This window comes from Azolla caroliniana, unplaced genomic scaffold, assembly GCF_043228905.1.
Source record: "Azolla caroliniana isolate FFs.n. ecotype wild unplaced genomic scaffold, voAzoCaro1.0.p SCAF_4, whole genome shotgun sequence".
NCBI lineage: Eukaryota > Viridiplantae > Streptophyta > Polypodiopsida > Salviniales > Salviniaceae > Azolla > Azolla caroliniana.
The window spans coordinates 24964245-24979476 of NW_028230439.1; the positions used below are offsets into that span (position 1 = coordinate 24964245).

General features: G+C 36.9%; 2 protein-coding genes across 2 annotated transcripts; one reads left to right on the plus strand and one right to left on the minus strand.

Moving 5' to 3' along the window:
- Window positions 1–2209: 2209 nt before the first annotated feature.
- Window positions 2210–5651, plus strand: LOC147865601 (S-adenosyl-L-methionine-dependent methyltransferases superfamily protein). The gene is made up of 3 exons (XM_087318453.1): window positions 2210–3265; window positions 3623–3812; window positions 4671–5651. The coding sequence occupies exons 1-3, from the start codon at window positions 2281–2283 to the stop codon at window positions 4753–4755; spliced, it is 1260 nt and encodes a 419-aa protein (XP_087174579.1). The 5' UTR covers window positions 2210–2280; the 3' UTR covers window positions 4756–5651.
- A 1137-nt stretch (window positions 5652–6788) lies between these two features.
- On the minus strand, window positions 6789–13701 carry LOC147865602 (O-fucosyltransferase 39-like). Its single transcript, XM_087318454.1, has 10 exons — window positions 13337–13701; window positions 11132–11197; window positions 10962–11045; window positions 9475–9546; window positions 9306–9394; window positions 8583–8792; window positions 7951–8319; window positions 7731–7869; window positions 7425–7625; window positions 6789–7337 (listed from the first exon to the last, which is right to left on the minus strand). The coding sequence occupies exons 1-10, from the start codon at window positions 13625–13627 to the stop codon at window positions 7101–7103; spliced, it is 1758 nt and encodes a 585-aa protein (XP_087174580.1). The 5' UTR covers window positions 13628–13701; the 3' UTR covers window positions 6789–7100.
- Between the last annotated feature and the right edge of the window lie 1531 nt (window positions 13702–15232).

The following is a 15232-nucleotide window of genomic DNA, read 5'->3' on the forward strand; positions in this document are numbered from 1 at the left end:
TACTTGAATGACAACACACGTGATCCCTTTAACTCCATCTAAGCTCAAAGAGTCGATAAAACTTTACTTTTTGGCATACTTGTAAACCTACTTGATTTTCAATAATCTCAATGATTAATTTGTTCCAGCTTAACATTTTGGATGTTTGAAACTGAAGACAGGTAGAGTGCTGAGAGCCATCTTACTGTATGGATGTCTATTAATGCCTAACTCAGAAGATGTTATACATGCTTCGAAGAGAGTGAGAAACAATTAAAGAACTATCAAAAGACTGATGTTTGGAATGTGGAAATTTCATTCCCAAATCTGAGTGCAATGAGTTTTTTGACATGTTGAATGATTGGCATTTTTGTGTGTAGGATGTTTGTTATAGTATTCACAAATGTTTGTTCCTACAAGGGATACTATGAATATTTAGCTTGGATGGGGTTTCTATCTACTCATGAATTGGGGGGGATTGTTTACCTCTCCATGTGTTGGCTTGGTGTCGACTTTAGGTTTATTTTATGAATTGTTGGAAGCTTTTGGTTCTTCACTAGCATTTTTGAGCTGTCTAACAATCGTATTGAGGGGAGAGACTTTGACCTCTTTGTTACCTTTCCATTCCAATTGATCCATCACACATATTCCCCATACTTATTGCATTAGAAACAATAATCGATTAGTATTTTTCCACATTTCTTTGCACAAATGACTTCACCAAAATGAGTGCAAACCATATAGAAATCATTCTGACACATCTTTCTAGTAACATCCTAGTGTAAATGATTGTAAGTTCCAACTTTCTTGAACTTAAGGTTGCTTTACATATTTGATGTTCTCCTTAAGAGTAGACATCAATAATATGGAGATTGTCATGAGGTTGCCTTTGTTGGATGGTTCATTACTTTATTCAACAAACCTTGAACAACTTGAATTAGAATAAGTTCGGTAGGCCATTAAGATGAAACACAACCATTTAGTTGCATTGAGTTACATTGAAGAGTTCTATATACATCTTAACCTTCACACATACCTAGGATTTATCACTACTGCTTCTGCGTGTCAATAGGGTTGGCTTTGTGACTCCTCAATGCTCATGAATAATATGCCATAAACCGCATGTTTGGAGTTGGTGGTGTAGCTTGTGAGTTGTTTGTCATTAGCCATAATCATTTTTCTTCTTATGACAACATGCCTTCATATATCCAAGCTTCCTACAATACCAATATTCAATGCTATTTTGGAGGTATCTTCCTTTATAGAATCTCCCCCTTCCTTTGGGGCTGATGCTTTTGAAACGACTTTTCATGTCTTGCTTGTTGTTCACATCAATAGATCTTCTTCCCTTTTGATGACCTCGACTGCCATGTAAACTTCCTCAACCACAAGTGACGTTCGTGTGGGAGAAGAACATTTTGCTTTACTACTGAGCTACAACCAATGACATCATTGGAGGTTGAGAAAACTATGGTTATGTGTCCCTTGTCATGATTGTGGTTCGATTCAAACCAAGGCACTATTATAGGCCACCAAGGCATACTTGCATCATCTCTTCCTCAAGAGTGTACATTGACGGTGGCAAGAGATTCCAATGACAACTAGAATTGAAACCCACAAGCAAACCACACATAATGTATGCACAAAACAATGCAATGTAGCACACAATACACATAACATACAAAGTGATATGACACTACACACTACAATTTGAGCAATATAGGATACAACACAACACAATATGATACAACACAATACAATGTTGTATTGTGCGATGCGAAAGCAAGTTGAGGCACAACATGAGATAGATAGGGCAAGGCCATGAGGATGCTACTAAGTACTATACAACATGAAATGTTTCAAGCTATGTGAGCCTATGACCAATACAAGAGACTGATAGGATACCTAATATGCCTTTTTTCTTCATTTTAGTCTCTCTCTCTGGCTACATATATACTATACTAACTTTCGAAGTTTCAATTGTGATTGACATGTGGTTCAATCTCTATACAATATAGGCCATAGTCATTTTTTGAAATTTCATTCTTTATTTATTTTTCCAACTTATAAATCCAATCCAACTTTAGAGATGATTTACCATACACGTTTGATTGAATCACTCTCGAATGCGAATGCACGTATGGTTCATTCTATGTATATACATACATATATATATATATATATATATAAACATGGCCATTTCAATGGAAAGAAGCTAAAAGAAAGAGACAGAGCAAAGAAGAAGCAGACAAAGAAGAGGAAGAAGAAGAAGAAGAAGAAGAAGAAGAAGAAGAAAAGAGGATGACGGAGAAGAAGAAGAGCATTTGGGAGACCCCTGTAATCGAGAAGAAGTATGTGCATGGAGTATATGATGCCATAGCTCCTCATTTCAGCTCCACAAGGTTTGCAAAATGGCCCAAAGTCTCTCTTTTCTTAGAGAACCTACCTTCTGGTTCACTCATTCTCGATGCGGGGTGTGGAAATGGCAAGTATTTGGGTCTAAATCCTAAATGCTTCTTTGTGGGTTGTGACCTAAGCTCCCCGCTTGTCTCTATATGCTCCCAAAGAGAAGGGAAGCAACATGAAGTAATGGTGGCCGATACCCTTCATTTGCCATATAGAGATGGATTGTTCGATGGTGTTATATCCATAGCTGTGTTGCACCATCTCAGTACTGAAGAGAGGAGGAGGAAAGCTGTGGAAGAGATGGCTAGAGTGGTCACGAGAGGAGGTAGGATTCTCATAACTGTGTGGGCAGTTGAACAAGAGGACAAGAGCTTGGTTTGTAAGTGGACACCCTTGAGCTCAAAATATGTTGAGGAAGAGTGGGTCGGTGTTGGTGCATTTGGGTCTCCATCAAGACTCCGGACCAAACACCCAGCTGCTTCTTTGCATCGCATAGATGAGCATGGTATTGACATTCGTTGTTTATCAGATCAAGATGCCATTGGGACCAATGCTTTGTTGGATCATGGAACTGATCAAATAGAAGAGCAAAATCAACTCAAAACCCATGATTTTTCAACCCCACATGTAATTCATAGTTTTGAAAACCACGGTCAATCAGATCATGGAGTAATGAACCATTCATCTTGTGTTGGAGAGAAGAATTTATCAGATCCAGGAACAATTCCGGATGTACCAAACCATGGCTTATTGAATTCAATAGCAATGCCTGGCATAGAAAACCATGCTGTATCGGATCAAGGATTAATGGTGCCAGAGCGTGGGTTACAAAACTGTCATTTGTCCAATCAAGAAGTAATGGAATGTTCCAAACCAATAGGTAATAAACCTTATACCAATATTTTTGCTTTTTATTAACAGATATCTTGAAAGGTTTTGATTCGAGAACATCTCAAAAAAACTCAAATGTTAAAGGGGTTTTTTGAATGTCCTGTGTAAATTATGCTGTGTGTATGTTCTTTTTTCCAACATGGATATCAATACCTTCAATTTTAAAAGTTCGAGCACAATTGTCAAATATTGGAAGTGCATGTCTCAATATTGAAATTTTTTTAAGTGTGAAGTCTTAAAAAAAATATTAGAGTATCTATAGAGGCTTTGAGACGGTTTGGAATGCTGCCAGTTCAAATTACTTTTTGTTTATTTAAAAAAGTAAATTATTTTCAAACATTGTTAGATACCATGGAAGCAACCAGTGTAGAGCACCAAGACTTTTTTGTTCCCTGGCATCTTCCTTTCCACCGGGCAGAAATTGGAGGAGCCTCTGCTGTTGCAGTTGCCAGTGGGTTTGCAAGGAAAGATGAAAAGAAGGCAGCAGTTGTGTACAATAGATATTACCATGTTTTTGCAAAGGGAGAATTGGAAAGGTATATATAACTTATCCTTGACTACATATTGACAAGGATAAGAATGGTTTAGGCTTCAGGGTTTATTGCTTGTTTGTCCATGTACCATTTGTCACAAGTAGTCCATTTTCATTTTCAAACTTGGTTGTGATAAATGTAAAATCATAATTTGGTGATCATTAAAGATCACATCACTTGTACTTTCATGATAGACATGCATGATGGAAATATTGCTCTCCTCACATGAGTCACCACCACAAGAATGAATCATACGATTATGATTTTGCTCTTTCTGGAAATATGCTTATGTAAAAGAAAAGGTATAAAAATTAATGAAGCTGATGGATGATTTCTATCTCATGAAAATACAGTATATAGCCCCAAGGCGTTGAAACTTAAAAATGAGTTCGGTTTATGTGTGTATGTACCTAAGAGTATTGGATGGAAATGTTCAATATTGAACATTATCCACGTGGCCATTTGCATGCACAGCTCAAATTCGACTCTTCTTTCATTGTATTCCATGGCCACACAAGCTGTTGAGCTTCATGTCAATCATTCACAAGTTTTATAGAGCTAAAAAATTGAGTTCTTGGAATACTTTCTATGTCTCACAGATATGTTGTACATGCCTGTTTTTTAATGTTTTCTATTTCAATGATAGATAGATATCATGACCTTCAGATTTTGTGGGTTCTCATTGAGGTTTTTCACCTTTGCAACATTCGGATCATTTGAAAAAACGTTTATCTAGAATACTATGTCATAAGGACAAAATGATCCAAGTGAAATTGTAAGGTGCCATGACCATTACTAGCTCTATTTCTTTTCCTTCATTCTGAAAGGCATGTATTCTAATCTTGATGGTGTTCCTTGCAGGCTTGTATCCAATGTAGATGGTGTTGTCATTGTTGAGGAATTCTATGATAAATCAAATTGGTGTGTGATATTACAAAGAGTTTGATGAACCAATAACCTTTGGTTTACAAATCGATTATGTGGGTGGGGCAGTGTATCCTCATTTTTGCTTGTTTACATGGGGATTGGAGAAATTTAAGCTCAAGATAAAGGCAACACATGAGTGGCTATACGAGAAGAAGTTTGTGACTGCTTAGATGAGTGAATGATCAAATGAACGGAACACTGTTCTGTACAACTCCCCTCTTTTTTGCCCCCTTGGATATGCTGCCTGAAATTGTCTGTCAGGCTAGGGTACTGAAATGATAATATCTAAGAACACAGATAATCATTTTTGCGTTTTAATCATGATCAAATAAAATTGATTTAGGAGTTTTCAAGTTCGTTGGCAACTGGAGATGACTTTAATGGGACAAATTGTGTTTCAGTTGAAGGAATGATGGGCAATTTGTGCTAACTGGGATGGTATTTGTTCAGGCTTTTTGGACTTTTTAACACTTAAGAAGCAGAGGCATGTGATCAGAACAATATCAATGTACAAGGTTTAGTCCTCATATATGAAAGGCTGAATCCTTTTAGAAAAGGAATTGCGACAGTAATAAGGTGAAAGGTCATGCAACTTTTCAGATCTAACATCAATGGCAAAGATTGTGTCAAATGATTGCTGCTTTCACTTTACTTATTAAAATCTTGATTACCACAATATCATGTCTAAATTCTCTTCTTTCTATCTCAATTGATCTACTTTACAGCCTTAATCCAAAGCTATAATACCAACCACGTTATGAATTGCAAAGAAAAGAATGTGGTAGACATATCATCTTCACTTGACAATTTAGCATAGTAGCTTTTTACATGGTATATGGGGCTGCAGTATAGTTTTATTATCAATCGGCAAGTTTTGGGTTTCATGGATGATGCATCATAATATGGTTTTGTTATATCACTGGCAAATTTTGGTTTTTATGGATGACGCATAGTATTGTTTGGTTATTATCATTGGCAAGTTTTGGTTTTTATGGATGATGCATCAGAGTCACATGAGACAATTCCATTTGTTAATATCCTGTGTTCAAATAGCAGATAGCTGTCATAAATTGTGTAAACAGCCGGAAAAGAAAACTGTTTTATTGTGTTCAAAAGTCCATTGGGAGATTGTTTTGGGAATCTAGGTGGATATGCAGGAAGATGGGTAAGAGAGGGTTGTCAAGCTCAGTGAAGGCTTTGTACTCGCATGAACCAGTCTTTGATGCATATTAAGCATGTCAAGATAGTGTCCTAAGTAATAATATGGATAATCATACATAATTTAATAATTCTAGCAAATGTATATCTGCATTCCATGTGCTTTGCCTTTGATATTTGCGTAGTATCTGCATGGTATTGCCAACAAAGGAGTAAGGGGCCCAAATTAGGGAAAGAACAAATGAGCTGTGAGTAGATTACTTTGGAGCAACATTGACAAGATATGGCAAGAAAAGAAGGAAAAGAAAATGTGTGAGAGAAAAAGATGGGAAGGGGGGGGAAGAGAGGAATAGGATGTAGAGGTTGGAAATCGAGGAAACAACCTTTCAATATCGATGACAATGAAAACCAAATCAATGCCTTGACAGCTTCAAAGATAAATTTGACCTTTAAAATCAACAAATTCATACAAATCACTAATTACTATAATGTTTGCTATACAACATATGATCCAGTGACATTTATATTATACAACATACTATAGTTTGACATTTTGAATTCCATGCCAAAACTGTAACAAGGAAACAAAATGTGTGCTAACACTACCATTAAAAGGAAGGATTTGGAGATGTAGCTCATGAGGGTTTGGACCCCTTTCCAATATGTAGGTATGGTCATAGAGATTTTAAATGCAACTGTGTACGCTAACATGACCATTAAAGGGAGGAATTTGGAGAGAATGAGAGTTTGGATCCCTTTCCAATATGTAGGTAGTCATAAGGATATGAAAATCATATGGACATTGTAATAGCCTTCTGTAAGAACTTGAGAGGTTTCTTGATGAAACTTCAAATATGAATATGTAACCAACTGACAACAAAGTACAGTAGTATGAGCAACAATAATACAAACCATCATTTTTCTCTATTACAATGAATGTTGAGAAATAATATACAACACTAGCGAGAGTATGTCCTGACCCCTAAGAACGTTAGATATTGGTTGGATTGGTTTTTGCTTCAATTTTGAAAACAAGCTGTACAGCACGTCTATCTGGTTTAAATGGCTGAATACATTTCTTCTTTTCATTTTGATGCCTCCTCATTTTGCATACCACAAAACATGCTAGCTCACTAATGGATTTCCATCAATATGATTGAGAAAAAAATCATCTTTATCAGCTATACGTTGATTTCATTAATATCATCACTCCCAAAGTCCACTGCCTTTATTCTGTCGACACATGCAATCTGGAGCAGGATATCGGAAGACTGAATACCGTTCATTACGAGGATATGGAGAACCTTGTCTATCCTTATGAATGAGCCCTACTGATGAAGAGAACTCATTCCAGCTAATTGATGCATTTGAGAAAAGTTTGAATAAGGCTGCTTTGTCTGGATGAATAGACTTCCTTGGTCCAAGAAACGTTCTCTGTCCAGTCTGCATTTATGAGCACTCCAATCAATCAGAATTAAGAACATAGAAAAACATGAAGCCGAAGAAACAAAATTTCAGTGAATTACTTACTAGAACATTTGGGAAATTTCCAGCAGAATTGGATAAGAATGTGTCACTATGTAGTAAAACCATAAAATCCAAAGCAGCGAGCCTGTGAGAAGATGGGAGAAACCATTGCAGCTCCTCCTTTGAAGCTAGGGTTTCTTTAGTTTCAAAGTGGGGAAACATCTGTTGTAAAGGCCTTACTCTTGCTCTCCCACCATAGGAATCCTAAATAAACATGTTTGACAGTTAACTAATCCAATCATCAATATCATGATTCAGAGCCCATACATTAAAATCCCATTTCATGAAATCAAAACAGTACAAAAGTACCTTCCCAGCCACATAAATTGGGGTTGTATTTCTGAATCCTAAACCACAGAGTAATAGACCAACCTCCTCTGGTGTTAAAGGACAGCTACCATTTTGCCTCAGATATTCTGAACTATAGGCAGCCTTCGGTACAATGTTTCTATAACAAAAAGAAAACCCATATTGTAATGTCTGTAACTACCCCTTTTTGTCAATATATTATTATAATACCAAACTTCACCTGAAAATCTTACGACGATATGATGCAAGCGCTTGTTGCTCAGCTCTCCCGCCACCATAGTAACATGCTGAGTGTGCGATCATATCCTTCTCAAATCTCAAATGCAAACCGAGGAAATATCCAGCCTCTTTCTTCCCAGTTATCGAAGTTTTGTTGGGATATTCTGATGCTGATTTCATGAAAAACTCTTTCTGCAGGTATCTTTCTTTAGATTTTATGCGGTTGACCAGCTCAAGGCTAAAGTCAAGGATAGGCTTCACAAACCTCAGTGCATGGAAATTGGTTTTACATCTTAATCTTGTAGCCTCATTAGGCAGCCCTTCAAATGAGAGTTTATGGTGAAATCTATCTAAGGCAACAACACCCTGGCTGAAAATTGAAGCAAAATAATGATTAGGAACTTTGAGAGTAGTGCAGAACTCTAGAAAAAGATGCCTTACTCTCGAATAGCAAGCAAAACTTGTTATATCATAGATATAACATCATAGTTTACCATATGAAGAACTTCCAGACAAAACCAAGAAATATAATTGTTCATGCAATAATATAGTTGGACAAAAGGACACCAGCAAATAGTAAAGTATGTCAGTGATGTTTAAAAGCAAAAAACCTTATTTCCAATGTAGGTTTACCTTTGCAAAACAGGCAGAACATTTTCAAAGTACCACTCCTTTCTTGCATGCTTTGGGATAAAAAAAAAACAGTTAGGCCTCTCCAAACATTTGTTTTCGTAATATTCAGGTGTACTCCATCCATAATGAGGTGGCAATTGGCGGACAATACGGATATCGTCTTTTAATGATGACATGAAGTGGTCAATATCATATATGTCTTCGAAGTAACTGTTTGCAAGGAATCTGAGTTAGCTCCCACTCTCTCATTCTCATTCTCACACACACACTCTCTCTCTTACACACAGTATCCATACATACATATATATGTGTGTGATTTTACACATGGTAGTATTTTTACTCTTATATTATTAGTAGTTCGCTTGCAGTCAACTCTAAGAACATTGGCATTTTTCAGTTCCATTACAGAAAAAATGTTGGATTCTGAATAAAATTCCTATTCATCATAGAATACCACTTCAACAGAGTTGAACGTGAACTCTATATTGAATAAATAGGAGTGAATGTCCATATTGTGCTTTTATATTTCTGGAGAAATCTAAGGATGGTTTTCTCTATATGTGATTCTATATCCTCATATGGAAATTAGACAATCAGAAGTTTTCCAAAAACATACCTATTTAATAAATCTATATATCTCTTTCAGGTAGCAGGGAAAACTACTCGTGACATGCATACAATTAACTTACAAATAATCTATTGATATGCTCCAGTATTCCACACCTCGTGTCTTTCCACACAACATGCTCTCGAAAGTGAGGTACCACTAGAAATGCATTTAGCAGCCATGCTACTGCCACTGCATTACAAATCTGCACATTCCAATCATAAGAGGTTATACTCATTTAAAACACTCGTTACAATAAGACACTGAATCTTTCTTGAAACTTACACATATGTGAAGCTGGAATAAACCTCCTGTGCAGAAGACCTGAATGTATCTTGCTTCCCCATCCTTGTTTTCCTGGAAGGGGATCAATGATTAGGCCTCTATTGTGATAAAAAATAAAATCAAGTCACTGGGTGATCACATCAGGGAGCATATGAAAGTTGAAGTAGGCTCATTACATATCAGTAGCCAAACATTCATCAACATCTCAAATTAGCCTATTTTGAACTATTAAAAAACCCACAATTATATTTTAATGTTTTAAATAGAAAAAAAATATATCCCTCAAATAAGGTATTAAATTTTTCACTAGAATATGTCTATTACACCCCAAGAATACAAAGTGAGAGCAAGCATTACAATTCTGCGCTTCTATAGTACATTTCGTAGGACTAATTATTAGAAAGTACAGGACAAACAATATGGATAGACTCTGTTGTTCACAAACATGTATTCGTTGTACATTCTACACATACATAGCATCTTTGCTTCCTTCCTTACTGGTGAGTGCATAGCCAACTGTTCTTTTCAAATACTTTGAATGTCATGATGATGCACTCAGCAACTCTTCTCTGATATTTAATAGTACAAGCCTGGCAGACTACATATAGATACAGGTATTGAAGAGTACAATTCACCCTCAAAACAAAGGAACTGTACATATCACATTAAAATCTATCAAAGCTAATATAATATTTATCTCAAGTTCAATGTTTAAAATTGTTAAGACAAGTTTTAAGCATGTTTTCATCTATAAACAAAAAACATGATGAAAGTTAAAAAACAAATAAACAAGAATCAACCAGGTAAAAACATGTCAACTATGATTATGGAAGCAAAAACAATGAAAATTGTACAGTCAATGAATGGAAGCTCATAACTCATGTCAAAGCTCCCCTGACAAAGTAAAGTGTCATATTTACACTGAACAACAAATCAGCAGATAAGTTTTAAGCATGTTTTCATCGATAAACAAACATGATCAAAACTAAAAAACTAACTAAACAAGAATCAACCAAGTAAAAAATATAGCCTCTGATTATGGAAGCAAAAGAAACGAAAATAGCATACAGTCAATGAATGGGAGCTTGTAACTCTTGTTAAAATTCCTCTCACAATGTAAATGGGCTCCATCCCATGGACAAGTGTCATATTTACATTTCAATTAAATGGAATTTCCTGAATCCCTCACCTTTTCTAAGACACTCCCATTCTAAAACGCTTAATCTGAGCCATTTTCCCCCAAAAGTTTGGAACTACACAGATTTTAAAAATTTAAGATGCTGCAAAATGTGAAGGCTCTGAAATAGTTAAATCGGCCTATGATAAATCTATTAGGAAAAGGGGAGCCAAGTCCACGCTCATAAATCCAACTTCTCCAAAGACTTCTCCAAAAATAAATGCAGAACATCACTACAGTAAACATGTGAAGGTATGTGAACATTGAATGCATGATCTAGATAATTTAGTAATGAACAAGGTTCACTTACAATGTTCTTTTGTTTTTTCTGTAAGCATGGTTTCCAGCCATAGGACTTCGGTAGATCCCATAGACCAATAGGTTCTGTGTCATTCTGAATGTAAAACATAAACAATAAGCATTTCGTTCCAACAGAATAGAGGTTGAAAAGAAAAAGATATATAACAAAGCTAGAAGGACCTGGTCTAGAAAGTGCTTCATTTCCTGCACAAGATGGATATACTCAGATCCTGGAGGAATGTACTCCTGTATAGAATTAAGAACTTGAAATTAGTAAGTAGCCAAAAAAGATTTAACCCTCTGCCTTCTCTAAAAACACATTCTATTGCAATTCCTATACATTGTATCTTAGCTCGCTCTAGTAGATTATCTGTCTCTACCTTATCACCCATATTGAAGTGATAGGTCTATCCCTATATATTGTACTCAAAGCCTTGTCTCTAGCTCGAGGATCCATACTATTTTTCTCTCTTCAGCCTTTCATCTGAAAATAGTATCATATACTACCAAATTGTACCTTTATCTCATAGGTCAGTTTGACCTTTTCCTCTCTTAGACTCAGCATGAATATGCCGAGGAATAGTATGACATTCCCAAGCCAGACCACATACCGAGCACTCCAAGCTCCTCAGAGGAAGTTGAGCCAATAAGTGGAGAGTATACTGTTGTTTTGTGTATTACCAGAAGTCTTTTAAGACAGCATCACACACTTCGCTTTTCAAGAAATTAGAAGTCTCTCGGACTCCAGGAAGTATACAATGGGGATCTACTCCCTTTGTGAATCGGTGTCAGGATAAGTGGGGCTCCTTAATGGGTTGTCAGAGGTCATGACTATTATGATTGGAGCAAAACAAGGATCACCACTCTCCTTGGTCTTTATTTCAATGAGGTTTCTAATAGCACAGAGAGATCAACATCATATCTTTCAACGGCAGAAATTTCGTTCCATGTAAGCTCACAACTTATATTCTTCATCAACATTTTTTCTCAAGAGTGTGGAATCTCTATGTGTGCACACTTAGCCAAATGCTAGAGGGATAGACAGAGTAGCTTACTCAGTTTTACTAATTTATTTACATCAATTTTCGTTGGTTGTTCCCCATGATGAAACAATAATTTCAAATGCTCTTTTTTGTGAAAACACACAATCATATTAATTGTATGTAAAAAAACCACGACACTGATCTCTCTCTCTCTCTACAATAAACTACAAAGAGTTCAAGACCAAGAGACCATATGGATCCATGTGGGCTCATGTACACCTACAAGACCATTTGGCAAAGGTGCCAACATGTGATTAGAATATGGTGGTGAACCAAAACAAATATTCGGACCTCCTCATGCAATTATAACCCTGAAGTTTCCAACATCAAAAACTGCCAAAGCAAACTACCTTTCAATTGGCTAATATTTCTTTGCACTCCTGCTTGTGCGTCAGATATAAATGTATTCTGCATCCTTCAAACATGCCATAAGCCCCAGTACATCAAGAAATGAAACACTATCTGAAAATGTGGAAGGACACACAGGTTCAAGATTTGGAAAAACCCATTGAAAAGCAGTTTTTCAAACCCTGCAATAGAAACCCATACTACACATATGCATGTCCAAATAGATTGAGACATTGGACAAGTGATCAAACAATGTGTGCTATGTTCTAATGGTACCATGCAAAAGACACAAATTTAAAAGCATCATTCCTCTTCCTAAGAGCATCTCCAACAGGTAATCCCCTAACCATAACCCTCGAAATGAAAAACTTCAGCATAAATGGAAGACAGGAATGCCACCCCATCTCCTCACACATTGCCAGCACATGATGGAATTTGGAATTTCCCATCCTCTCACAAGCCTCTCCACCATCCACTCATGCGTATAGATTAATTTGTGATAGACACCATTTCCTTCGACTTTGGCAAGGGTCTTATGTCCTGCAAATCATCCTCATGTGAAGAATCAAGGAAACGAGAGATCAGACTTTGCAGCGTAGACAATCCTTGAATCTTTGACCAAACAAGTCTGTAACCCAAATCTAGCTCTGGGCATAGAAAATGCCAATCCCTTTCATCTGATGAAATTGAATTTCAAACGCTCTCTCTCATCATTGACATCACCATCGTCAATGCCATGTATCACCATCATAAACGAAATGCATCATCACATTTATTTTCCTGCTTTACTTGTACTACCTTTCATCATTTATGAGTCGTTGATTAAGCCACATTCAGAACCTCCAGTAGAGATTAATCTACATTCTTGTTGTCTTGCTTGCTTTCTTTCTCATATCCACATATCACATACCACGTGACCACATTCCAGATCCAACATACCACATGGTCATATACACATCCAAGCACAAAGTGTTAAAGAATGAAGATGCATTACCGTGAAGAGGCGATCGGTCCACATGTGCTTGACAGAAGTGACGGGAGCATAGCTGAGTTGGAGGCCCGAGAGCGCAACAGTGACGAACCCGAAGGCCCAAACGAAGACAGACGATGCCAGAGACGACGACGACAAAGAAGAAGAATCAAACCGATGGGGAGGAGAAGAAGAAGTGGTGGTAGAAAGCGGAGTGAGAGGGGAAGATGGAGGAGAAGCTATGGAGTCATCTCCTCCTCCTCCTCCTCTGAGAGGCCATGTCTTGAGCTTGAGACTGCGACTGCGACCCATCATAGCTCGCTGAATGGAGATGTGGTCAGAGTCATTCTCAAAATTCCTGCTATATAGTGAGCAGATGCCCTCCTGCCCTGCCCCTGCCTCTCCGCGGTGGGTGTGAATCGAACCTCGAACCTCCTGTTTATGGGCTCCTGGCATATACATACATACATACATACATACATGCATGCATGCATGCATGGAGGCATAGACACTACTGCCTCAAGCATATACATACATACATACATACATACATACATACATGCATGCATGGAGGCATAGACACTACTGCCTCAAGCATATACATACATACATACATACATACATACATACATACTACTACCTCCTCTGCCCTTTGTCTCTCGAGTCTCGGCCACGGCTCTCTCTCAAACATAGTCTTCACTCGCTCCATGGACTGCCTTTTCCCGTAAATATCTAACAATTATACTCTTGTTCACGATCCCCCCCATACATGGTCTCAAATTTCTTCGATTTGCACTCATCGCCTAACCCAACAATCTTCCCTTCGTTTTTGAGTAAGTAATCATGCTTGTGTATTCTAGCTATTTAGCTCGCTCGATCTTCTGACTGTTAATAGTGTGGAAATGATTGGTCATGCCACTTTAGGCTAATAGAAGTATTGTGCCTAGCTAATTACCCATGGATGATAGGCATTCATGGGCACATCGGACTCTACACTCTATGAGAAATGAACATTATGTCGTACATTTTTTACCAAATGGTAATATTTTATGTTATTTTAACACACAAGGGATATTGTTGACGTTGTCGTGGTCACTGGGTTTATATCTTATTATTCGTTTTAGTTTTGAAAGCTTCATTTAATGTTAATATGGTAACAATGAAGTACATACATATACAAATAGCTAGGTTCAAAAGGGTGTTCATGAAGTCTATCTTACTAGAAAGGTTTTTGTAATGTCAAATCTCAATATGGATCTTACTCAAACTCTAATGTATTGGAGTAGTGGTAACGTGTTTTTCAACTTCAAGGTTGTGGATCCAAGTGTCGAGAGAGTGGTTTTACCATTGCATATATTATACAGTTTATAGAGATGGTAGGTAGTTCGAGATCATGCATGCACGCTCTGTTTATTCCCAGAAAATTGATTGTACAATGTGAGATCAATATTTTCTCCACACCTCAAGGAAAGAAAATGATACTATTATGATTTGAAAGGTAAATATAAATATAAATATATATATATATATACACACACACTAGATCGGGACATATATATTTTTTACATGATGGCTTACTATGTGTCAATAATAAAAACTGTTCCATTCACATTAATGGGATCTCTTCATATTTAAGGGCCCATTCTAATAAGTATTGTGAAGTAGACCTTTCTTTGAAATCCCTAGTTTCCGGAGTGCACATTCAATTTTATACTCTTTGAGAAAAAAGGCTTAATTTGAAAAATGATAATCACATCAGCCCATACATTGAAAAAGCTTAATAGTCACAGACTTTGTATGAGTTTAATAGAAGAATGATATCGTTTAAATACGAAATCACCTCATTTGCTATTTTCACCTTGTACCTGACATCAACGCCCTATAAGGTTGCCTCATGATTCATTAGCTAGGAATCGGCAA

Bases quoted from the DNA above. Each gene is read 5' to 3' on its own strand.
- LOC147865601 (XM_087318453.1), top strand. From the start codon at position 2,281: ATGACGGAGAAGAAGAAGAGCATTTGGGAGACCCCTGTAATCGAGAAG. The intron at 3,266-3,622 runs GTAATAAACCTT...AAACATTGTTAG, and splicing joins GGAATGTTCCAAACCAATAG to ATACCATGGAAGCAACCAGT. The intron at 3,813-4,670 runs GTATATATAACT...TGTTCCTTGCAG, and splicing joins GCAAAGGGAGAATTGGAAAG to GCTTGTATCCAATGTAGATG.
- LOC147865602 (XM_087318454.1), bottom strand. From the start codon at position 13,627: ATGATGGGTCGCAGTCGCAGTCTCAAGCTCAAGACATGGCCTCTCAGA. The intron at 11,046-11,131 runs GTCCTTCTAGCT...TTTTACATTCAG, and splicing joins TGAAGCACTTTCTAGACCAG to AATGACACAGAACCTATTGG. The intron at 9,547-10,961 runs GTAAGTGAACCT...ATCCCCTTCCAG, and splicing joins AGAAAAAACAAAAGAACATT to GAAAACAAGGATGGGGAAGC.